General features: G+C 41.5%; 1 protein-coding gene across 1 annotated transcript in view; it reads right to left on the reverse strand.

Moving 5' to 3' along the window:
- Positions 1–26,273, reverse strand: part of dscaml1 (Down syndrome cell adhesion molecule like 1) — a 95,188-nt gene that overhangs the window by 23,224 nt on the left and 45,691 nt on the right. The window contains exons 4-13 of the mRNA XM_026191298.1: positions 12,715–12,861; positions 12,326–12,604; positions 11,026–11,301; positions 8,704–9,003; positions 6,207–6,349; positions 5,446–5,575; positions 3,340–3,618; positions 2,485–2,613; positions 2,136–2,315; positions 544–749 (exon numbers count right to left, since the gene is read on the reverse strand). Of these exons, the coding sequence (XP_026047083.1) occupies positions 544–749; positions 2,136–2,315; positions 2,485–2,613; positions 3,340–3,618; positions 5,446–5,575; positions 6,207–6,349; positions 8,704–9,003; positions 11,026–11,301; positions 12,326–12,604; positions 12,715–12,861 (2,069 nt within the window). The remainder of the gene's footprint in view (positions 1–543; positions 750–2,135; positions 2,316–2,484; positions 2,614–3,339; positions 3,619–5,445; positions 5,576–6,206; positions 6,350–8,703; positions 9,004–11,025; positions 11,302–12,325; positions 12,605–12,714; positions 12,862–26,273) is intronic.

Consider the following 26,273-nt stretch of genomic DNA (forward strand, 5'->3'; position numbering starts at 1 on the left):
AAATTAATCTCTCTAACTGTTTGCTAAATTTGTGGCCAGCACAATTTGAATTTCTAACAACCCCAAACACACAAACTGGTTTTGCTATCTTCTTTCTAATCTTAACGCTATGAAGCACAGACAAGGAAGGTACAAAAGTTGACACTGTACCAAATAGTTTGCTTTGCGTGGTGAAAGTTACAGCTGTTTTCACACGTGAACTCTGGAATCTCTGGCAAATCACCGTGTGATTTTCTGTTTTGGACTGTGTCTGAAGTTGCACCTTCTGATCGGTTAACTGCTAATTTTATGGCAGGGAGCTAGGAGGACAAAGACCGTTTAATGTCTAAATGAAGTCTGTCATTAGTGTTCACACGTACAATGCTGTCGGGTAATATGTTGAAAAATTCAGGGTAGTAGTCTGGGTGTGAAAAAGTAAATCAAAAGAAAAGATTTAAAGCTCATGCATCTGTCAACTGAATAAGAGTCGGTGAGACATTAATGTCTCATTTCATCAGAAATGATCTAGATCTTCTACTATATATAAGTCTTTTTTTTTTTTACCTTGAGTGTTGACAGCACCTCATCAGTCTTTTCATTGGGACTGGTGGTAATGGAGTATCGGGGGTTGCGATCGGGGTCGATGACGGTGTCACCCCTTTCCCAGCGGATGATGATGGGCCATTCTCCCCTGGCTGTGCAGTTCAACTCCTTCAAGTGACCCTTCTTAGCCATGGTGGTGTTGGGGTGACTGGTGATCATTGCTGGGACTGGAAGGAGACGGGAAATGGAGTGTGAGATGAAGAGAAGGCAAGAATAAATGGGGTGAAGCAGGCAGAAATGGTAACAGTAAACAGATTGATGAGAGGGATGTCAGATGACAGAAGCAGATAAAAGAGGGGAGAGGGAGGAAGGAAAAGAAAGAGTAAGTGGATAATAAGCAGGGTTTAAGTGGAAAAGCAGAAAGAAGGGAAATAGCAGAGAGGAGAAAGGTGGGATAACTGGCAGTTGAAAAAGGTGGAGTTCAGAGTAGCCAAGTTCCATTGCAGTAAAGTAATGAAGAGCTGTGGTCAATGAGGTAAAGTCAATAAACCTCCTTCCTCATTCCCCAATAGTTAACACTGGGGTCTAGGTGAATGAAGAGGCAAAAACGATACACTCTACCTTTCGTGTACACTCTATACACAAAATCCCTTTACACACTCAATCTTCTCTCCCCAACAGACACACGGGCACACGCACTCATTTACACACACAAAATATCGATCTGAGGAGGCTTCTGCTGTTTTGTTTTCATCACTTATTCATCTCACCCTCCCTCTTTTCCTCTTTTCCTCCCTCTCCGCTGAGTGAAACAGACAGAATTGAGGGAGGCAGAGGAGAGGAACGGTTCAATCAATAACACTAACACCAGAAGGGGAGAGAGAAAGTGAAAGGGAGAGAGAGGGAGAGGGGCAACCCTGTGATAGAAAAACATGATGAAACTAGTAGATAGATTTATGTGCAGCTTGTTATATGTGTCTGCGTGTACAAGTGTCAAAGGGTGCCAGAATATTAAGCCTTGACATCTCTGTCGTGATTACAGATTTTTGGTCAAGGTCAGTGTACTGCATAGTAAAAAATATATTGGCATCATATAACGCTCTACTAGATACTGACAGTCAATGTGTCTGTGTGTGTTTGCATACACATTCTCCATGTGGAGTTTCACATTGCATTACATAGGGTGTTACTGACGTCGAGGGCAGGTTGAAGAGATTGATTGCAGATAATGGTTAAGCTCAAAGTCATTTTGATCGTCTGTAGACAGATCCCGAGAGTCAAAAGATCAATCGCTGAGTTGGTTGCTTTGTCAATGTCTACCGCAGATACACACACACACTTTTTTTCATTCTATACCTCATGTTTTTTCACTTATGTCCACAGTCACCTTTGCTCTTCGAGTCTACGATGGTGCATGTATGTGCGCGTACGGTTGAGCCCAAAGAGAGAGTGTTGCGAGCTGGCTCATTGGTTTGACACGGTTAGTGAGTGCATGTGGATGAGGACCGATAAAGAGGGAGTGCTGGAGCATCCCAGATGGCCTCACTGCAGTCGTCTGCGTAGCGAAGAAGTCATACCCTGCTACATTAACCAGTGCAAGTTTGTATACTCACTCTTAACTGTGAGGACCATGCTTTTGCTGATGTCTGAGCCCACGCCGTTGGAGGCCTGACAGAGGTAGAAGCCCCGATCCTCTTCCAGGACATGTCTGATAAGTAAAGAGCCATTATTCATGATCTGAATACGGCCCGTCAGAGGCACAGGGTGGTACTGCTGTGGGTTCCCAATACCCGCTGGACAGAGAGAGAGTGAGCAAAGGAACATGAGATTATGATGTAGTTAACTGCCGGCATATGCATTTTACTTTGCACAGAATAGATATGACAATGTGCAGAGAACAGCTGACGGAGGCACATCACAGTACATAAATAAAGAATTTAGGATCGTATAAAACTCATGTACCTAATGCACCTTTGGCATGCTTCCACATGACCTTAGGAGGAGGGTATCCATCAACAGAACAGTTCAGGATAGCTGACTTCCCATAGATCCCATCCTGGTTATTGGGCTGCACCACAAACCGAGGAGGCACTGGAGAATATTAAACACGAGATTCATATTTCTGTTATTATTTCAATAACCTCTAATGTTTAGTGAGGAAATGGAGATGAGTATGAATAAAAAAAAACAACATATACTAAGAGTTATCCTCAGTTGAAATTTTGATAGTTGATGATGATGGAGAGCACTGTTTAACAAGTTAATCAACTGAAATGAGACTGCAAAGGCCATGGAATGTAATTCATATACATTTTAAACTCATCAAACTATTCAGTCACCGTTTAAAAGTATCCCTGCATCCTCTCATTGTGCAGGTTACACTTTTTACCTTAATATTTCAAGTTGTTCAAAAAAAGGCTTTGTCTGAGGTGACATAGACTTCGCAAAAAATAACCCTTTCTTCGAGTGTTAATGTGCTGATAATTAAAGAGAGAAAAATCAAATGTTATTTGAGGGATGTGGAGATGTCCTGTAATACTTTAAAAATCTTATCTTTTTTGTGTTGTGTTGTGTTTTGAAAAATTTGGCATTAAACCAAAAAGGTATTGGAATATCAAAATTAGAAGTTAAGGATCCAGTGCAAAATCACTTCTGCTGTTTGATTTTTGACCATTTTTATTTCTATCATCCAGGTCCTCCATCTTTATTCAAGTGGAATACCAAATCTCCAAAGTGCTCCTTTTTCCTCCATTTGTCCTTCATCCCTTTCTAAATATCTCTTTCATATTCTCTCTTTTGTGCTCTTTCTTTTCTTACCTGTAACCGTGAGCTGCCTCTCTGTGCTGACAGTGGCAGCATCATTGCTGGCAATGCAGGTGTAGTTGCCATTGTGCTTGAGCGACACCTTCGATATCTGGAGGGAGCTCATGAACTCCTTCGTGTCAATAGTAATGCCCGAAGAGGGCACGATCTCCTGGCCGTCCTTGCGCCATGTGATGCGTATGGGCATGTCCCCAGACGACACCACGCAGGCAATGTACATCAATTTACCGATGGAAGTCGGAGGAAAGTCAAATGGCTGGATCAGTGGAGGAACTGAGACAGGTAGAAAAGACAGAGAAATTGGATGAAAGAGTCCAAAAAATAACCAAAACCAATAAGAGAAATACAAGGTCCAAGGAATAGTGGGAGGGTGAATAGATATGCAGAGACAAATGGGAGAAATAGTGAAATGAAATAAAAGAAGATAAGTAAAAGAGATAGAACGATTGGATGAAAGAGAGTGGAAAATGGAAAAGGCAAGGGTACATAAAAAGGCAAGGACAGGCAGCGGGGTGAAATAAAGGGTATATAGAGAGAAGTCAGTCTAAGGCAAAGAGAGAATGGAAATAAAGAAAAAAATGAATGAAAACAGTTAGAGGGCTGTTTAAATGAGCAGGGTGAGTAAAAGGTGAAGACACAGATTTTAGGCAGATATGAATAAATGAAGTATAGAGAAGAGAGACCGAGTCAGATGTGAAGGCATAGAGAGGATATGGGCAGACAGACAGTTTTGAAGATTCAGGGGCATCTCGAGGACATGGAGTGGGAGAGTGAGTGGTGCAAAGGGAGAAGAGGTGAAATGAGAAAAACAGTGAAGAGATAAAAAAGACTGTGTTAGACTGGGCATGGTTCAGAATCTATCATTTTCAGCTGACAGTCTGATTGGTAAACTAGTGGTCCAACTGTCTGTGAGACTGCGGGAGATCAAAAACATGATTTCTTGAGTCTTTCATCTAAGCCTTCACTCCCAAAAGCTTCTGCAGCCCGGCCTACTAGCCCACTACCCACTCTGCAGCCGCCTGTGCCCCCTACCAACCCCTCCACTCCACCCTACCCTGCCCTGCTAAAACCAGCCCATAATAGCTGCTCTAATTAGAGCCCCATCCACAGGGGGAAGAAGAGTGTTACCATGGATACCGGCAGAGGTGATGGTGGTGGTTTGGAGTGGGGGATGAAGTAGAGGTTGTTGTTGGTGGAGGTGGGGGGGACTACAGCTGAGACATCTGGGGGATTTAATCTGGGCCTCGTTAAAATTCATCTAATTAAATCAAAGACATGACAAGCACACATTCATACAAGCACATACCTAAACCCGGCAAACGTATGCATGCACGCAAATGTGCCTGTATACTCACATGTGCAAGTATGCACAGACCACTGAGCCACACAAATTTCACACATCATGCCAATGTCAAACAGACACACACACACACACACACACACACACACACACACACACACACACACACACACACACTGCACGCTTATACTCGACAACATCCTAAAACAAACACATTGTTCTGTTGCAGCTGAGAGCAGAGACAAACATACAAGGTGACATGCAGAATACACACTCATAGTCATCTCTCTCACACACACACAGACACACACACATTATATATATATATATATATATATATGCATGAGTATGATATGCACACACACAAATCGTATATAATAGCTCTCCTGCTCGATGTAATTGCTGAGTGGTTGAGAGCTCACACTAGGCCACTCCGCCCCTTAATCAGGGGTTATTAGAGGCAATGCATACAGCATTGTTCTGTCTTCTCCCTCTGCTTCACTCACACCATCTTGCTCTTAACCAGTTTTGCTCCCCAACATGTCTCTTACAATCACTCTCATTAGCATTCATAATTTCTTTTTTTTTTGACACAGTAAAACAAAGTCAGATTACTATAAATTCTGGTTCTATATAATTTTGCTTGTAGCATATTCATCTCTTTTCCCTTTACAGAATTTACATCACTGAGAGAAGATTATTTGCATTCTCATGTCATAATGCCTCTACTGTATGCAGCTACCCAAAAACAGATACCGACCAGCAGCTACTGTTTCAAAGCTGTGACCTCTGTGACTTACCTTTGACAGTAACATAAACAGTCTGTGTGATAAAGAGCTGCGGTTGGATGAGCACACTACAGACATAGGCCCCCTCGTCCATCCCTTTCTGAACATCGCTGAGCTTTAGAGTCCCGTTCTCATACACCACCTGGACAGACATCAGCAGTATTGAAGTTAAATAAGAGGATGCTCATACATATGAGACATACTTGCTTTGCAAATTAATTTATTTCCAATTTTTAAGGATTTTCAAGATTCCATACAGGTTTTTTTTCTGTACACTACTAAATCAAATAGGACCAAAACAGTGTAATGTAACAGGCCTGTATCATACAATAAAAAGTAACAGCGATGCCAACTGATCATTAAGTCAGTGTTTCAGACAGCAAAATCCCTTTTTATGGTTAAACACTTGCTTAAGCTTTCATTATAAAATGGATGTATGAAGATCACCTGCTCTATGCAGAGCCACACTGTCTAAAAATAAATTAACAATTTTAATATATATACATATACATTTTTGTAATTTTGTCCAGCTATGTTATTCTAAGTTATGAGATTCATTATGTTTTTTTTTTACAGTAAATATACAATATTTCTAAATAACAGCTGTTAAACGACAAGAACACAAGCCTCTTACGGATAATCTATACACACAGTGAGAAATATGTGTATAGATTAAATGCTTTATAGTGCTGTATGAAAAACCAATACCAAGATATATTTTTATTCATGTTATTCATTTATTTTGGAGCAGAAATGGAGAGCACTAACTCTACCTGGCGATGGTTGTCAGGCAGTAGAAGTCCCTCCTTGTACCAGTTTATTGAGTAATAAGGGTACCCAATCACACGGCAGTTTATGAAAGTGTTTCTTCCTGCTACGGCGGTGATATTCTTCATTGGCCGAATCCTTGGAGGACCTGATGGAGAGAGCAAGCAAATGGGGAGAGAAATGGAAAAACAGAAAGAGAGATGGGTTGATCAAAAAGAAGAGAGGAGGAAAAAAGAAGTGTATTAATTGACGGTGTCAGAAGCAGGTCACGGGAATTTTAGGAATAACGGGGAGGGTGGTAGGGGAAGGCTAGTGGACAGAAGAGGAGAGAAGCTTGCAGAGGAGAGGGAGAAAGAGAGGTTAAAATGGCCTGCCTTAGTGTTAAGTTTCTTTTCTGGTGGAAACAGTTTCTCACCCACCCTCAGATGTTTTCTCTGGAAAATATATTAACCTCATTTCTCACCGATGTGGGATCTTAAGGAATTTTTTTAGGTTTATGGAGATTACATATACTAAGACGTTTACTAAAATAACCTTATAAACATGAACTACATTTTTTTTTCAGGTTTAGGCGGGGCATAAATTGGATAAAAGTGGCTCATGTCTTTCTACTTTTGATAATTTGCACTGTTTCTTTTAGGAGCAAACGGAAACTAGAAGAAGAAAACACCAACGTTCATGTTGTTGTTTACAGGTCAGACTGGGCTAGAGATGATAATTTTATTTAATGCTACTGACATTTAAACACACCGGGATTTAATATAATTGACTGCATGACATCTCTAAAAAGAGAGCGTGAAATACAGAGAAAGGGAAAGTGAGTGGGTGAAACCAATGGGAAAAAACCCCCTGCTAAAATGACACTTGACTTTATTCTGTACTTCATTTTGTGAGAAGATAGCACTTTTACATGCCCAGTAATAACAGAGTTTTCATTCATGCTGACCAACCAATTCTGACGGTTTCAAAGCAAATCTTTGGGTGTAAAAACCCTCCCTTGTTTGTGTCAGTGTCTGAAATGCGCTTTATCTTTTCCACAGTTCTAAATTATGACAAACTTGTTATTAAAATGTTGTGGTCCAATAGTGACCACAACAAGCAACTAGTAAAAAGCTCAACTACCTCAGTATAAAGTCTTGCCAAGAGGCAGAGAAAGGCTGAGGACAGGTAGACAGGCAGTCAGGCCGACACAAAATGTGTTTCTGTTTAGCATCATTGGAAGACACTGTGAGCTATCACTCAATCATCTGTCACTTCTTTGTTGACCTCCTCGCCACTGTTCGTCTTGTATCTTTGTTTTTGTCTCTCCTTCCCGTCCCCCTACCTCTCACTTCCCTCTGTCTCTCTCCCCTCCCTTTCGCAGTATGTGCCAACCTTTGAAGTCGCAGCTCTGACGAGTCAAAGATGTATTATTCAGCAACACCATCACACACAAACACAGATACCGTGTTTGTGTGACACGCGTGTGCTCAACTATGTCTGTGTGGCTCAGAATGCTTGCTGTGGGTCCCTCGCTGAATGAGATAAGTTGGGCGTATCACATTTGAGTGAGTGGATAAGCATAGCGCTGTGCTGCTGTTTCATTTCTGAATGTCTGTGTCCATGTACGCGTCGTGGCTGTATTTGTGTCAGTTTGTGTTGCATGTGGGCTTGAAACTCTCTGGCAGCGGGGCTCATTCTCACTCCAATGATCGTTCTGGCATGTCTGCTTCGGGCAGACTCACATGTCACAACTACACATCTCACCAATGGACAATGAAAGCAGAGAGAGTGTGTGTGTGTGAGAGAGAGGGAGATGGAGACAGTGATACAGCCCTGTTCAGTGGTGTCACTCCTCATTCTTGTTATCTCAGACGACAGTGACATCACCTGTCCTGTCACCAGAGTTTACCATCACTCCCTCAACATACATTGCCACTCCCCTTCTCTTATTCTTCTCCCATTTCAAGTACTCTGCCTCACCTACATCTCTGTCTTTCTGTGCCTTCTTAGGTTTCTTCGTTCAAGTCTCAGATTACCTTAATGTCACGTCCTCTCCATTAACAACTCACAGTATAAAGCTGGAAAGTTTCCATTTGAATATTCTATCTCCCTGCAAGCATGCATATGTGTGTACATATTGATGTGAATATAATTAGATAAACTTGATGGATGACTTGGTGTATTTGTCTTATCTATGCATGAGTTTACACCAGCACATATGCAGCTGGAGGACCCAAACTGCACAGCAAAGAAGACAGAACGAGACAGAGTATAAGGGCTAGTGAAGAAAAAATACACTCCCTTGTAAGATTAATGTGTAGATAGAAAGATGGACAAACAACCAAAAATAAATAAATTTAAAAAAGGAAAAAAGGAAATTTTGAAAATATACATATATACGAGGAAGCAAAACACATACAGAGAAAGAGGGAGAGATATAGAAGGGTACAGGAGAGGGTGGGGTAGGGGTCAGGCTATGAGAAGCCTCCGTATGACTGATATTGAAAAGTAGACAGGCACCTCTTACGTTTATGCGCGCTTGGTACTCAGCACTACCGGCTGAGTTTCGTGCGGCGCACCGATACACTCCACCATCACGAATCTGTGGGTTGCTGACGTTCACGTGGCTCACGGTGCTGCCGTCAGACAGGGTGTACTGACTGGCTCTGACACGCGACAGATCTCTGGCCACAGGCTCGTCATCCAAGGTCCAAGTGATGGTGGGTGGAGGCGCTCCTTTGGCAGCACACATCAGGGAAAACGGTTCACCCGGGACAACCACCCTCTCACTGAAGGAGGCAACAATACGGGGTGTGCCATCTGGAAACAATCACAAGAGATGTGAAGTGTGAATTTGGAGGAAAAATGTTACTTTTGCTCCTCTCTAAGCTAATTTCCCGAGTTCAATCTTTAAGCCCACTCTCTTCTGATTTGCCCCTAGCAAAGAGAATTTGAACAGCAGGTAGGCGGGGCTTCTGTGTTTGTAGCCAGAGGTGTGTCCCTGAGATGACCCTATTAACAAGTTCCTCTTTCGCTGACAGAGCAACAAAGTCTTTAGAGCAGAATGAAGCCTGTGCTGTTGGCTCACATATACTACTTGTAAAAATATTGTGCCATTATATTTTGCTAGGAAAACGGGAAAGGGGTGGGGGGCAGTGGAAACACAGTGTATACAAGAACAACAGAGTCAACATCTGATATGACCACCTTTACTCCTCAACACAGCATGAACTCTCTTAGGCAAGCCCATTCTGTCACCCATTCTCTGGGTCAGTAATGTTGAGGTCTGAGCTCTGGGGAGGCCAATCCACGACTGAAAGTGTTCCACTCTGTGTTTTTCTATTCAGACATTTTATTGCATTAGCAGCTTGTTTGGGATCAGTGCAGAAAAATCAAGACACCTTCCAGATGATATTGCATGGCGGATCAAATTCTGATGGCACTTTTCTGCATTCATAATTTCATCAATTTGACAAGATGCCCAACACCACTGGCTGAAAATGCAACTCCACACCATAAATCCTCCACCGTGTTTCACAAATGGCTGGTACCTGGTACCTCTTTTCTGATTTCATCAAATAAATTTGGAAAATAACTTTAACAGAAATGTCAAACTAGGATTAATCCCTCCATAAGACCTGTTGCCACTGCTTTTTAGTCCAGTTCTTGTGGAATACCTCAGCCTTTTCTCCCTGTCTCCCTCCCTTAAGAACAGCTTCTTGACAGCCACCTTTCCACTGAGACCATTTCTGATGAGGCTTTGGCAAAAAGTATATGGATCAACTAAAGGGCCAGATGCATCTCTCAGGTCCTATGTCATGTCTTTGCTGGATTTTTTTTTCTTATTTCATAAGAACATGGTTTTCAAGTCTTGTTCATCTGCTGTAAACAGTTTTCCGAGCCTGCCACTTCTTCTTTTATAACCCACTTTCAGTCCAGTTTCACATTGCACACCATACAAAAATATGACACTTTTTCTATGCTGTTATTTTTGAGCCTCTATTCTGAGCGCACATAAAAAATTTTTGCAAGTGCAAATGTTGCATTTTGAGGATACAATTATTTTGAGCAAAGAAACGCTTAATTTGAGCCAACAAAATTCATTGCTTGGGCAAGAAATGTATTTCAGTGTTTGCTATTATCCATATACACACAATAACAGTCCTCTCACTCAGTTGTTGGCGTTGCTCTTGCTCAGATCTCTGCTCTGTGTGCTGACGGACATCTGCAGACCTGCTCAGCGGAAAATGGCTTAACCCAAACATACAAAACACATTCTTCTGAAAATGGCCAGGTACAAGAACTGGTCTGAATATGGATGAAAACGCAGCAAACAAATCTTGAACAACTGTTGCTCAAGACCACTTACAAAAAAATAAAAATTTCAAGTCGGGCTCCTTGTAAGGAAAATATAGGGAAATAAGGAGTAGCTCAGGACTTTGTGCAGTACTCTACGTTGAGATGATTAGCTGGTTACTCCAACATTTATGGAGGAAGGCAAAGTAGACTTGTTTGGGAAAAATATGGATATGTCTTCATGCTTAAGTTGGAATGATTACTTTCTTTGACTTTCTGTAAGAGAGCGATTTGATAAAAACTAAAATGATATATTCCGATTTCCTAGGATTAAGTATGGTTGTGGTTGGGCTGGGATGGTCAACAATGACTGCTTAGACTTCAGAGGGTTAATATGAGTATAGACCACTGTAACAGTATATGCATAATAGTAATCAACAAAAAGCTGTTTGTTGTTTATTATTTTTTCCTTTTCTATATGTGAACAGTTTTGAGTAATAGACATAGACAATTTCTTACAAATATTAGAAGCATAATTTTCCATACCTTCTAGGAGAATGATGGAGAAGTCCTGGGCAGTCTGGCCTTTGCGTGTGGCAAAGCACTGGTAAGCACCCGAGTGTCTTTTTTGTGCAGCAGAAATGAACAGCGTCTCATTGTGAGCACCCTGGATGGAAAAGTGCTGATCAGGCAAAACAGGTTCTGTGTTGCGGTACCAGGACACCATATAGTGAGGAGAACCTTGAACAGCACAGGAGAGGATGACTGTACTGCTGATCCCTGTCTTCAGATTTTTGGGAGACAAGGTAACCCGCAGTGGCTCTAAAGGTGGTAGAAGGAACAGGCAAGACAAAGTAAATTAAAAAATAAAAAGGGATGAAGCGGTAAGCAGCAAGCAAGCACAGAAGCCAGTTGCTACCCAAATATTGAAGGTACAAAAACTGGTGCGTGTCCCTCGGGCACTAAAAAGTGTATTATTTGCATTGTTGCGCAAGAGCAATTTTTATTGAGCTATTCTGTGCTGTTCAACACAAATAACATGTTGGTATAATAAGTCTGTGCTTTCTGTATGTAAATCATTTTTTCTGACTTTTTGTGTTTGTGTGTGCGCGCACGCTCTAAGCAGCGAGGAAAACCGAGACAGAAAGACGAAAAGGGGAGAAAATGTCAGTGAGCAATAAAGCAGCTGGTGTTAGGTGCTGGAGGCTGCTGAATGTGTGTGAGCATGTGTGTCTCTGTGACAATGAATGTGTAAGACTTTCTTCATGGGCACTGAGTGTATATACTGTATGCTTGTCCAAATTTGTGTGTGTGTGTGTCCCACCTTGCATGCCCTGTCACTTGAGGTTTGTAGGCTGTGCAATGATGTGCCCTGTGGCCAGTGTACTCAGCGTCCACTAACTCGTCTCAAGCCACCCTCAAATTTCATCTCTTATCTTTACCAACTCCATAACCTCCTCTAAGTGTTCTGTGTCTTCTATGTGTGTCACCTTTTAACATCTCTTATATTAACATTAATGTTATTGTATATATTCCATAACCTTCTCCTCTCTCTCACACACCCATCGGAAAATGGAGCGACAGGCCTGCATGACCACTGTTCTCTGTCACTGTGGAGACGCTTCACTGCGGTTTGAGAACACAGTGGGGGAGCAAGCCATCCTTAAATATCAAGCTCATGCTCGACCTAGACGAGGGTGGCCACGGCAGAACCGACAGAGCTTAAAAGATGTCTCTATTGCGGTTTGTGTCCTGATGTCACATTTACTACTTCTGCCTATTGCACTCAGTTGCTATTTGAGGGGAACACTGGAGGACAGGAGAGGCAAATTAAAAATTTACCCACCTATCACGTTGAGGTGACCCGTCACCTCTTTGGAGCCAAAGCTGTTGGTGACCTCACAGATGTAGTTGCCGCTATCCTCGAGTCTCAAGTCTGAAATGGTGAGACCAGTGATGCGCCGTGTCCAGCGCGAGTCTGCTGGTAATGGTCGACCATCCTTTAGCCAACGGATGGTCGGGTTTGGATATCCAGAGGCGATGCAGGGCAGCTCCACATTATGCCCCACCTGCACCTCACTGGACTGGAAACTGTCCAGCACTGATGGGGTGGACTCCGTAGGGTCTGTAGGTTATAAAGGTCACAAAAAAGTTTTATTGATTTCAAACACCAAAAATCTCAAAAACTAAAACTTAAACACAAGTCTCTTTTTCATAGAGTAAATTGTTGCTTACCCAAAACAGAGAGCCTGGCTCCGTTGCTCTGACGAGTCTCTCCACTGTACTTGTGCTTTGTGATGCAGCGGTAGGTGGAAAGGGCATCTTCCTTCTGCACTTCTGAGATGTACAGCGCGCCAAATGAGGTCAGGAAGAATCGATTGCCTGTAGAGGAGAGCAGAACAGGAGCGGGTCAAAAAAACATACATGCTGTTTATGTATGTCCTGTTTTATCTTTCGTAGGGCTAAATAATAACAGCATGTTTTCCATTTGATCATTTAATTACACATGTATAAGTTCTCAAGATTCACAAAGGTAACCCTATAAGCACTATATGGACAAGTATCGGATCCCAACTCTTAGTCTTTGAAGTCGATGTTTTCAGTCCCATTGCCACTGCACAGCAGTCTATCTTTAAAAACGTTTTTGTGAAGGAACGGGTTGTTCCAAAGAGCTCACTGAATTTGAGTGTGGCACTGTAATAGGATGCCACAGTCCAGACAAGTCGGTTTTCCACCCTAGATTTTCCATGATCAACTGTGAGTGGTATTATTGTAAAGTGGAAGTGTTTAGGAAGCACTTCAAAGTGTCAGGCTGCATTCAATTACAGTGTAGACAAAGTATTTAAAAGTCACCAAATCAATAACTGCAGAGATCCAAACCTGCTCTGGCATTAACATCAGCATTAAAAACTTTGCACTAGCAGCTTAATGCCAAGGGTTTTAATGGCTGAGCAGCTCCTGTAGGTGTTAAGGGTAGGTGGCCCAGAGCTTTTGTTCATATAGCATATGTGCGCTGCTGAAGAGTTGGGGCTACTAGCTTCACCAACACTGAGCATATTTGTAAGGAAAAAAATCACAGTTTTTGGAAGATAGAAAGCACTTCTATAATATACATGTCATCAAAAGACCCGAACACATGGGTGCTTTTAACTGACTCTGTCCCGTTCTTTTAGTGAGATGTACACAACGGGAAAAAGACATTTGAGAGGAACAAGAAAGAGAAAAGAGAGTGGGGAGTTATTGTAAGCGTTAATAATTGATGTGTCGGTGCGTGTTATGGTAACAGCAGATTAGCGTCATTTTCATGTCACATCAGTGACTGCTTGGACTGGCTGTGATTTATCTGCATGTCAATAGACAGAGTATCTGCACATGTGTGTATGTGAGAGAGAAGAAAAAGAGAAGGAAGGAAAGGAGATGAGGAGAGTGTATTTCAGTGTTTCATTCTTTCCGCTTCTCTGAGTCTTTTTGTATTCTGTTCCCCCCAAAGGGTTATTTTAGACAGTGTGCACTTCAGAGTTTGTAGTAGATTGCAGATTGTTTGGTTATGTGAATGCTATTACAGTGTGTGTGCGTGCATTTGTGCAAGTGTCTGTGTGTGTGTGAGAGTGTATGTGAGTGTAAGAACATGGTGACTGTTGTTTGCCGTACACGATGTTTCAATATCTCTTTGCAGTGTTGACAAGAGAGAGCTTTAGTAAAATGCAGGTGCATTGAATAGTTGAATACTAGAAATATGTGCCAAGCACAAAAAACACTCTTACTCACTCACACACACACACATGCTCCAAGCAATAGGTCAGCGCCTAGTCGTAGCACAGCATTATTATTGTTTTTTAGGGGTTTTTTTTAGAAACTTTTAGGGTGCAAGCAAATCAATTGGTTTATGGAAAACAGCTAATGTAGTGTTAAAACTTTATTGCTACTGTTTGTTTTTTAAACACTTAAATTGTAAAGTTTTAATCAGGAACATAGCTAATAATCATTTTATTGACAAGATGATTTAAATGATTATTTGTTTACATTTTTATTCCTTTATTGTGGCTGGCAAATGGTGAAAAACTGTGTATAATACGTATATGCATATGTTTACTGTGTATTAAGTATCAATAACCAGCTTTGTATCTGTCTATGTGTGTGTGAGTGTGTGTGTCTCCTACCACAATGTGTGCAACAAAATCAATGCATTTTATGGCTGCACAAGTCCATCCAAAGGAGATTTATAAAACAGAGAAGACTGACCTGGCTTTCTGCCACACACACACTAACAAGACTGAGATATGGCGGAGAGTCGCGGCTGTACTTCTTCACCACAGTCACACCTTGGCATTAATCTTTGGTAATAAATACAGTCCATGGGGCCTGTTTGCAATTGTCCATCAATTCTTTTTTGTTATCTTGATTGTTAACACAGTTTAAAAACATAAGTTAAACACGGCTCACAGACTTGTCAACAAACATTTTGTTAGAGTTGTTGAAGTCTACAAGAAGACTCAGATGACGTTTTAACTTGTTTGGTGTATTTATTCATTATTTGATGAGCTATATTCACCTGGATGAAATCTGATCACAGTACCTTCCATTACAACTCAGAGCACTTTGTGTTTTTTACATAGAACAAATTCCTTTTACAAAGACTTTTTCTTCTTTAGGCCTCAGTCTCACATATCTAGAGACGTGTCAGTGACCCTCTCCAACCTCTGGTCAGTAGGTAAGGTGTATTCCCTGATGCTTACTAGCATATCACTATGGCCGCCCTTAGTTTTCATGCAAGATGCTGCCTTGCCCAAAAACACTCGATCAAAGCAATCTGCTACAATAAAGACTGCTGCAAATGCAAGTAGGTGCACAGCAGCAGTCTTTGCAAACAATTTCACCTAGCAACTGACAGCAACTTCCAGGACTACTTGCCTGTGTGTCTGGGGCCTTATACACTGTCATCCAATTACAGATTGTTTGTCAATACCAGGCATAAATTGAGTGATTTATTTAAGGCAGTTAATTCTAAAACAGGATTTAATGCATTTGAACTAATCGTGAAAGAGGCATTACAAAATCTTTGTGTGTCTGTGACTAAGCTGTCAGAGTTCTGAATATGCATACACACGGCAGTGTCATCTTGTGCATCTGCATGGATATATGAAGTTCACACACGCGTGTTTTCATGTGAGTCAGACTGTTGTGCTGAGTGCTAAGCGACGTAAGCTATAATTTCCAAGCCTGCCCTTTTGTTCCAACCTAGGTATTAAGCCTTACAGGATAATATGCACTTGGTGAGTAGAACCCTGTATAACACACTGCTACACCCTGTCACAACATGCCTGGAGAGAGGAAGACAGACCAGAGGGGGGGTGACGGGAGGGAAGAGTGGTGGGTAGAGTAAGAAATGGCTAAGAATGGAGGAAAGGAAAGTGATGCAGGGGACCTTAATGAAAAGGAGCTTGTCACTGCTGACTGTGAAGGAAACTTATGCCAGCCTTCTCACTATTTTTCTATACTCTGTTCTTATCTTGTGTTTTTTTCTCTCTTGTTCAAACTGCATAAGGATCCAAGGAAAAGAATTCATCCTGCATCATTTTTTTTTCTGTGTAACCGATTAATTTATTCTGTAAATTAATAAATATCATTAAATGTTACATTAAAGCTGTGGCTACAACTGTAGCTTGCCTCCACCAGTGTGTGAATGTGAGAGTGAATGAATAGTGGAATTGTAAAGTGCTTTGAGGGTCTCGAAAAGCGCTATATAAATGCAATCCATTATTATTATTATTATTATTATTATTATTATTATTAAACATCAAATTTCACCAAACCAAAATAATAATTAGAAATTAACATAGAAAAAAATCATAAACTAACTATAGATTGTTTTAGCAGTAATGATGAACAGTATTTTCTATTCTTATTAATATGCAGACATTTTCTATGTTTTAAAAACTATTTAGAAAAACAAAAAAACCTTCAAAACCTGAAGTGACTTTAAACAGAAAAAACCTCAAGGACATATACAGGATGCTAACAGATGGCTTTTTTGAGAAGCCTAATTTACCTTTTAATCCCCTTAGATGTCCAGCTGTAGCATCTTCCATAAGTAGGGCTGCAGTGGTATACCAGATTAAAAGCGGACATGGTATAAAAACTGAAAGTTATCATTCACTATGCATCTTATTATTAATATGCTTTTTCAAGCCAACCTGCATGCACATATCTTCTTTCCTTTTCAACTGCCTTCCAGTCATGGTCATTGTAGCTGGTAGCATTAAAAAAGATTTTTTTTATATACATGGTGATCATGGCTGACATTTGGTCCTTCAATGCTGTGATTTAAATGCGTATCCAGTGTGTAAAATTAAGATAAAAACAGAAAATGTAAAAAAAAACATGCTCTATTTTCCCCTTGACTGCACTGACCAAAGCTTTCTACCACTCTTCCTCTTCTTTCACTACTGATATTTAATTTCTAGCCACTCTCTGCTTCCCTGCTGTCTTTGGAGATGTGACACACCTAAAACAGGCAGCGACGGCGAGAGGCAGTGGAGTAGCGGAAGGGTCTGGACCTACAGGGAGGAAGACGGCAGATGGAGATTGATGGAGGGAGAGATAGGGAGATAAAGAGAAACATGCCGCTGGGAGTGACACAGGAGGGAGTGAGAGTGAGAAGGATGAGGGGCCTACAGGCCTGAGAGCCATACATGGGTAAAAACAATTCTTCTACATCTTTCTCCACCTCCCGTTCTCTCTCTCCCTCCTTGCAAGCCTCTCCTTGTGGGAGAGGAGATCAATTCTCGTCTAGTCTGCCTACGCCTCCAGGAGTTTGTTGATGTTGTTTTTGAGTGTGTGTTTGTATGTGCTTCTGTGTCTGTATTTTATTTATTTATTTTACTGTAGGAAGCTGGATGAGAATTTTGAGGTCTATCCTACACCCAAGGGAGGTGCAAAATCCTCTCACTTCCTCCTTGTTTTCCAACCTTTTCTTCCCTTTTTTTGCTCTTTTTTCCCTTTTTCTGCCTTCTGCATGGCATCTATTCTCCATCCCCAGTCTCTCTTCCACTCATTTCCCCTCTGCCCTCCACCTCTTTCTGTCTCTGCCTTTTTCCCTCTTAGTCTGTGCTCCTCTCTTTCAGGGGGGTCTGTAAGTAATGGAATCAGTTCAGCTGATCAGCCTGAGGCATCAAGTCAAGCCAAGTGCAGAAGCTGCTGCTAGATCTCTGTGTGAGCGTATGCGCACGTATGCCAAAAATTCCACAGGCAGACACATACATGCAAATAACGAGATGCTGAGACAGGGGGGGCAATGAAAAAAGGATTAAGGAGCCCTGGAGCATCACTTGTCTTCCCCAAAGTTCCCCTAGAGAGAGGACACTCCTCTTTTTTTTAAGATATAGTGAAAAGGGGAGAGGAGTTGGAGGCAGAAGATGAAGGGATGTAGGAAAGGTGATGCTAAATATATTCCAGTAGTATATGGCTGCCATTTTCAACAAATTATTGTCAAATAGAGGAGGAAGGAACGGTAGCATAAGAGCTCATAAAAAAGGAAAGCAGTGAAGAAAAAAATGATAATGTTAATGTAGTGATGTTGTAGCCACAGGGGAGGCTTGGAGAAGGAGACGAACAGATCAGATATGAAAAAAAAGATTAAAAAGTACCTAAGAAAAGATATACATATTTTGAGATGTTGACTAGACCAAGGAGATGAGGAAAAGATAGAAACAGATAAAATGGTTCAGGAAAAAGAAAAAAAAAGTGACTCGGAGAGATACAGAGCGAGAGAGGAAATGGCGTAAGTAAAGGGGTTTGTTCTTGGTGCTGCCATGCAAATGAAAGCGGCGCTGCAGCAATGCTAACTAACAGCAATTCACACTGTTGGACTCATCACTTATTAATGCTCCACAGCTCCCCCCTCCCTCTCATCTCTTTCTCTCTCCCTCTCTTTACCCATTCCCCTGTCCCCTGCTCTCGCCAGGATCTCTCTTTTTTGTTCACTCTCTCGCTCGCTGTTGCTAGGGCCCGTGCACTCACGTGATAACAGCTGGGTAGGGGGCGCTGCGGTAGCACACAGCGACGTGCAAGTGTGCGTTTCATGTGAGTTTTGTGTGCACGTGTGTCTATGTGTGTGTCTTTGTGTGTGTGTGTGCGTGCACGGTACCCTTCATTAGAGGTAAAAACGAAATCAGCCATTTAAATGATGGCAAACGAGATCAGAGGAGAGGAAAGGAACTGCTGAATGGATCTGTAATTGATTCACAAGTCTAGGCTATAGGCCACAGAGGAGTTCACCACATTTCTCTGTGCATCCTGTCACTTTATTTTTTAGGCTGCACTAGTTAACAAAAACACTCATAACATCGAGGTTTGCCTTTCAGATTTTGGGCTAAATGGATTGCAGATTTGGTACAATGCAGGCCAGTAGTTGCGCAAATGGACTTCTCACAAATGCATGTGCTCACAGACACACACTAACACACACACACACACAGTGAGAGACACTCACAATCTGTCTAACGAGCTACACTATTCTTACTCCCACTGTCTTACAATCCACATTTGCAAAGTGCACTCAACAAACTGTGAGTGTGTGTTTGTGGTGAGTATCCTCACTACAGCGTGTTGCAGCAATGAACAGACAGTGGAGTACACCTACACATTCCTTATTTATTCACCTCCTCCTGATTTACCTTCTCGTTTCTATCTTCCTTTTCTTTTCCACTCCCTCCATTCAATTCGTCTCCATCTACCCTCCATCATTACAATGCTACTTTTAATGGTCAATCTCTCTTTCAGACACACATAAGCTGTCACATATGCTACAGTGACAATGAAAGATGTCTACTTTGTGTGTATGTGTTGTCACAGCCAGGGATTTAGGCGTGTGCTTTAAAAAAGATATTTTTATACAGTCCTCCATTTTCAGAGGCTACAAATTAACTGGACAAACTAGCATAATTTTAAATATAAAGATTGCTTTTAACACTTGCATGAAAATCTTTTGCACTCAATGAACCCATGAGCATCACAAAATTCTGTGTTTCCTCACTTGTGATGCTCTGCTAGGCCTTTGAAGCGACTGCCTCCATTTGCTTTTGAGTCTTTTTCCAGTTTTTTCTATTTAATAACTGAAAAGCATCATCTGTTGGGCTGAGATCAGCTGTCTGACTTGTCCATAGAGGAATATCCTATTTTTTTTACCATGACAAATTCTTTGATTGCTTTTGTCTTATGGTTAGGATGATTATCCATTTTGCGCTGTTGAATCAGTTTTGTAGCATTTGGCTGAATCTGAGCAGAGTATACTGCCTTGTACACTTTAAAAGTCATTCTGCTGCTTCTATCAGCAATCACATGATCAATAAACACTGGTGACCTGGTTCCACAGGCTGCCATAAACGCCATAACATTGCCTCCTCTATATCTGACAGATGATGTGTTGTGGTCGCACAACTTGTACAAGTTAATCTTGTCTTCTTTTCTTTTTTTCAAAACTGTAGAGAGTCCTTTAGATGTTTTCTGGTAAAGTCTAATCACGCCTTCCTGTTGCTGAGTGTAACCAGCGGTTTACACCTTCTTGTAAGTCCTCTGTGTTTGCATTCATAAATGCAGTCGACTTTGACAGTGATATGCCTGCTTCCTTGAGCATGTTCTTGACTTGGTGAGATGATGTGAAGGAGTTTTTCTTGAAATGGAGATAATTCTGCGATCATCCACTTGTTGTTTCTGTGGTTTTCCAGTCTTATTGGTGTTCCAGAGTTGATTAGTGCTAAAATGAATGTATACTGGTTTATTTTGCTTTTGCAGCCTGATGATGGCATCATTCACTTGAACATGATTGGCATATAACTGGCCTACTTTGGGGCCTGGAAATGAGGGACTATAGATAAAAATGGCTCTAGGGTTAATTCAATATGAAGTGTAAAACTCTGCACACAATCATATATTGATTTAAATAATCTTTTTTGAATGCAAACCCCCTATTAGTGTACAGACACAAAAATATATAACCATATTTTAGTCAAAAAAAACTTATGGAGCTATCCAGGTTTGCAGACACATTATTACTGGAGTGAAAAAATTCTTATGTTCCAAAATGTAGATATTACTAAGCCAGTGCAGTGTTGTTACCGTGAATCCATTACCACTATTAAGAGACAGTGTGTTATTTAATTTGGTTTGATGCCCTTTAGTCCCAACTGCTTCACTTGGAGAAGATGTTCTTTATTCATCTAAACAAGCAGAAGTGTAGAAGTAAATATTCTCGAGTATAGTAAAACAGGAGTGCAAAAGCATGCAAAGGCTAAAACTGCACCTGTGTGAAAGGCCTCCTCGGCTTCCCATTAAGCCCATGATTTTATGAGCGCATGTATCTGTTTCTTGCAAACTATGAACTATATATTTGTGTTACGATGGAGTAAAGCCAAAGCACGTCTGTCTAAAATATGTTTAAATGGGTTATGATTAAGGCTAACATAGGGTTTTCTCACATTGTGCACCCTTCAGTGTGTAGAGACTTTTTAACAAGCTAGAAAGCCAATTTATTTATACACAAGTCAGTGCAAATGGTATCTTCAAGAAGAAATATCGAGTCACTATATCAGATCAGAACAATGCATACTTACATTTTGCAATGCTCTCAAATAGTAGCTGAAGTAGCACCATGGACAGCTCTGTTGCTAGAGCCCAAAATTGTCACAATCAAACAGTGTGCTTTCCTTTGATAATCCTACCTATAGTGAATACTGTCTCTGAGCAATAAAATAATAGTGTACAACACTGTCCATTGATATTGCCCAGTTCATCTCCAAACACTCATCTCATGACCACATGATTCTTTAACCACCCATCCACATTAGAAGTACCATTTAAGAATCAACACTTCATCCCTACACATGCGTATTTATTTAAATATTACAAGTTCTAATAGGTTTGTTGAAATGTCAGGTATTTTTAACTCCTAAATAATATGGGTTTGGGGAGAAAAAGGCTGAAAATCAATGGTTTCTTTAACCTGTTATCCTACTGGAGGCGTGCTAATCCTTAATTTATCAATCCATCTCAGCTGATGAACACTATAATAAAGAAAGAAAACATGCCCTAAACTACAATAAAAACCAACGTGTATTTGCATAACAAAAGTATTAAATTACACCAAGATGCCTGTCTGACAAAATTATATAAATTTAGGTAAAGCGTTTTAACAGGCAAAGACAGCTATGAGAATGAAAAAGAATGAAAGGAGTCAGCCCTGATCCCTCCCTCTTCCTCCCCCTTCTCCTCCTGCTCTCCCACTCTTTCCCCTGGCTAATTTATTTGATAATTACCAAGGGCCCATTATGGTTGATTTCAAGGAGGCACTGGGAAGGTCTACTAAAAGCTATTTCATTTGAGCTGCTCATACTGTATCTAAGCTTCTTCCTTGTACACACGTACACACACACACACACACACACACACACACACACACACACACACACACACACACACACACACAAGCACACATACGCACACACACAGAACCCTTATTGACATGACATATTTTTCCTAGCCCCTTACGCCTAACAATAACCATAACTTAACCCAACCCAATTGAAATTTATACTCTAAAACCAAGAACCCTCAGCCAGCTCTTAGAAGCTGGGTTAGAAAGTAAATCAATCCATTTTCCTCCAGTTATCCAATTCAAAGTCACAGGGGGCTGGAGTCTGTCCTAGCTGTCACAGGGCAAGAGGCGGAGTACATCCTGGACAGGCTGCCAGTCGATCACAGGACAAACACAGAGAGACAGACAAGCACTCAGAATAGGAAACCAGAATACCCAGACAGAACCCATGCAAGCACAGAGATAGCATGCTGAACTCCATACAGAAAAGCTCCAGCTAGCCAGTGGATTTAAACTGTTCCACCGTGCTGCCTGGGTGAAAGTAAAGGCCGCTAAAATTGTCCATATTTTCTACTAATGTCCTCACTCCTGCTACCTAAATCTCAAGTAGAGCTAGACATACAAGAAAGCACAACCATGAACACAAAATAAAGCATTATTTTATCCATTCAGACCCAACATGTAACTACCACCCTGACCCCACTTTCACTCACATTTAAAAGCATTATGTGTCGGCTCCAACAGCCATCCTTCAGTATCAGTATCTTTTTAGATTAGTTAGTTATCTCTCACACAAACATATTTACATAATAACACATAATGGCACATAGTCTTGTTTTAATATTACCTTCATTTAAGAAATTTATGACCGTTGTTTTCCAATATTAGGGCACACATGTAATAAACAGCTCTGGCTTATGTTTTGTGCTAAAAATACTTACTTCTTGTTTTTACACTGAGCTGAGGGCTTTTATACAAGGCAAACATGTTCCCTTTTGTGTCTTGTATGGAAGTATTTGGGAAGTATTAAAATGTTACTTTTTTCACCCTGACATGTTTGTAGATGCATGTGGTATGTGCACATGTGCATGTATGCAGGATGGTTTTCTGGTGAGCAGAGGGGAAGGATAAAAAAGACTGAATTCTAATAAAATGCTTGCATCCTCCTAAATCCCCTCCTGCCCTCTTCCCCTACCTGCCATATTAACACACCCATTACAAGGGCAGATAAATGAAAATGAACAGCGCTGTGGTGTGATTCCCTTAGTGTCAAATCAATACCGCTCCCCTCCCCTCTGTTCTACTCCCGCCTTCCAACCCGCCCTTTTTCCTTTCATCTTTTTTCTCTGCTGCTATCATTCTCCTATTCTCCTCTCTTCTGTTGGGGCTTAAGAATTGGCATGTGTTTGACAAAGGGAAATCTACACGTACCAACAATAGGCTCTCTCCCTATCTGAGCCCCCCCACCCCTTTCTCCCTTTTGCTCTCTCTAGTATGAAATGAATGATGGTTGCTCCTATTTCCTTTCTATTCACATTCAAAGCAGTCTGTAATAGTTAAGTGCTATGAGAACAAGCCAGACATAGAAAGACCTACAAGGACGACATATTACTGCCACTTTTTTTTTGAGTCAATCATTGACAAAAACTGAAAAAAAAGACTGGGGAGAGGTTGTGTCAAAATAGCAGAAGAAGGTTATTAAAGAAGAATTGTGCGAATTTTTATAGAGTTTGCCTCTTTGACTCTGCATGAGTGTAGGACACACACAGTTACTAGAAGCAGAATAATTGAAGAGGAAGCACAGATACACATTTACTCTATTCTTATCTCTCTACAAGTGTTCTGGTTTTTCAGCCCCAAGCCTTGACCTTCGCATCCTCCTCTCTTCCTTTGTTCAGTCTGTTTTCCAGGTTCAATGTGATGCAGTGATCTGAGGATAGGTATTCAGAGGACTAATGCACTCATTAAAAAAGCATGCTTCACCGTCAAATGCCAGCTGCTGCCCTCCCCAACACCACCACCAAGTCTCCTGTTTTCTTTGTCTTTCCCTCTCACAGTATCTGTTTCCTTGGTTTCTCCATACTTCTCTCTTCCTGCTGCTGTCTCTCTGTTTCACTCTCTTTCTATATTTGTTGTTAGAAGGTGACACCCCATACGCCCACACACCCCTCACCCTCTCTGAACAACTCATGCTTGGGACTAAAGAAATAGAAAAAGAGAAAGGAAGATGGAAAAACAAATAAAGGAAATGAAAATATGCATTCATCCAAACCGAAAGAAACAGAGAAGGAGAATCTGTTTTATCATCAGCCCACCCCCACATCTTTATCTCAGACTACCCTCTGCAATGGTTAAAGGCCTCTAACACAGTTAAGAAACCTTAATTGGAATGGCCATAAATATTCAAGCAGCAAGATGGGAGTAGTTACGTATGTCTGGATGAAGAGAAACAATAAAGGAATGCAATGCAAAAGTCAGACTAAGACAAAACCATCGTCATATTCTCAGATTGTCTTTTCCTCTTAAAATGATGGTTCTGCATGTCAGAGCACACATGCAAACACAGCACACACAACCACAAAAAAGACTTCATCTGCATTTATCTTAGATTAAATTCGGTCACTGACACTCATGCAAACACATACGCTAGACTTGTCAACATGTGGTGCTTTGTGTTGCTTTTGTCTTTAATTATTTAGTCTCATAGATAATAGATTGAGACAAGCTCACCAGTCATGAGAATGATAACAGGGCATATCTAATGCATTATAAACACACATACAGCAGCGCAAAGTAAACTCTACTACAGCGTGACCTTATTTCTGCCGTGGAAAACACAAAAACGACAGTGCATGAAGGGTCTAATTTCACACGCCGGTCGCTTTTGTTTGATTGTCATACATTATGAAAGGGAAGACAAGGCAAACAGGGAAAAGACTGATCATGGATCCTCTGAAAGCACCACTTGGACTTTCTGTTTAGATATTGAACTTGATTCCATTGTGTGCTTGTGTAAATTCAACAACAATGTACTGTATATTCATATGTGTATCCGGACACATACGGTACTGCCTGCAGTGTTCCCTCTGTATACATGAGAAGGGGAGAACAGCGAGTGCGCTGACACACATGTGATAAACTCTCTCACACAAATCAATAAAGCCTTGCCCTTTGTAAAGCCATGTTGTCCTCAGTGGGAGTACTACAGTGCCACAGCGTGTAAGCAAGCGCGCAGTGACACATACTGAATCTCAGGGAGCAGGGGGGTCACCGGGGAGCAAGGCCTGTGTGCGGATGAGTGCACCTTGCATGAGGAACGGGGGAGGGAGGGGAAGGAGGGAAGGAGGCAGGGAGAGAGATGGCCTGCCCTTCTCCTAGGCATGCCTTTCCATGGCCTCCAACCCCCATCGTTTGCCCGTACCACCGTGATGATGCTCCCTCACCACTGTTGCTGGGCATCTTGGTGACAGAGACCCAAAAGAGGATGTGGAGGAGGAGCCAGAGCAGGAGAATGACATAAAGGATGATAGGAGGCAAAAGAGCTGCAGAGAAAGATGTTGCAGATTGGAGTGGAGTAGTGGTGACATGCTAAAAGCGGGTCCCCCAGATGTCGCGAGGAGGCCTGAGGGTCCAGGAGTGCCCGAGGTACGTTCTCGGAGGAAGCGGCACTAGGGGAAGGTGTGGGGTGAGGGCACAGCCACAGCAGAGCAGGAGCGGTTCTTCCTGCCTCCCTCCCTTCATGACTGTCTCTCTGTCTCTTCTGCCTCAATGCCCCCCTACACTCTGTCCCACTTAAGCCCAGTGTCACTGTCTCAGCAAGGGGGAGGGGACATGAAGAGAGAGAGAGAAAGAAACAAACAAAAAAGTAAAGACAAACTGGGGAAAAGAGAAGAGAAATAGATGAAAGAAAGATCGCATTAAGGATGAAGATGAGGAGGATGCTCAAAGGGAGTATTGAGAGTCCAGTTAAGATTCCATCACTTGCCGCTTTCATGTATGAAGATGTTCTCTTTCCTTCTCTCCCTCTATCTCTTCCTTGGGAATGCTTTTGTCTCTTTGCCACACAAACATTCCTCACTCAGTATATGTAGAGCTACACACGCAAGCAAGTAAAAACATGTATGTGCAGACACACATCTGCACACAGCCTGCACGCACACTGAAGTCAGCTAGCCAGCTGATCCAGCATTTCCTGGTATGATTTTTAGATATGAGCATACTTAATAGGAAAACAGTCCAAAGTCGCTGTGAGAAGATGGTTTCTCTGAGGCTTTGCTATGGTTAAATCACATCTGCAAGTACAGAAAGTGGCAAACAGCTATAGAACGGTCTTTACAGAACAACACAGAGGTAAAATAAAGACAATTAAGGTGTAGGATGGGGAACAAATATGGATCTTATTAAAAGAGGACACCCCAAAAAT

The sequence above is a fragment of the Astatotilapia calliptera genome, chromosome 14, assembly GCF_900246225.1.
Source record: "Astatotilapia calliptera chromosome 14, fAstCal1.2, whole genome shotgun sequence".
Taxonomy (NCBI): Eukaryota; Metazoa; Chordata; class Actinopteri; order Cichliformes; family Cichlidae; genus Astatotilapia; species Astatotilapia calliptera.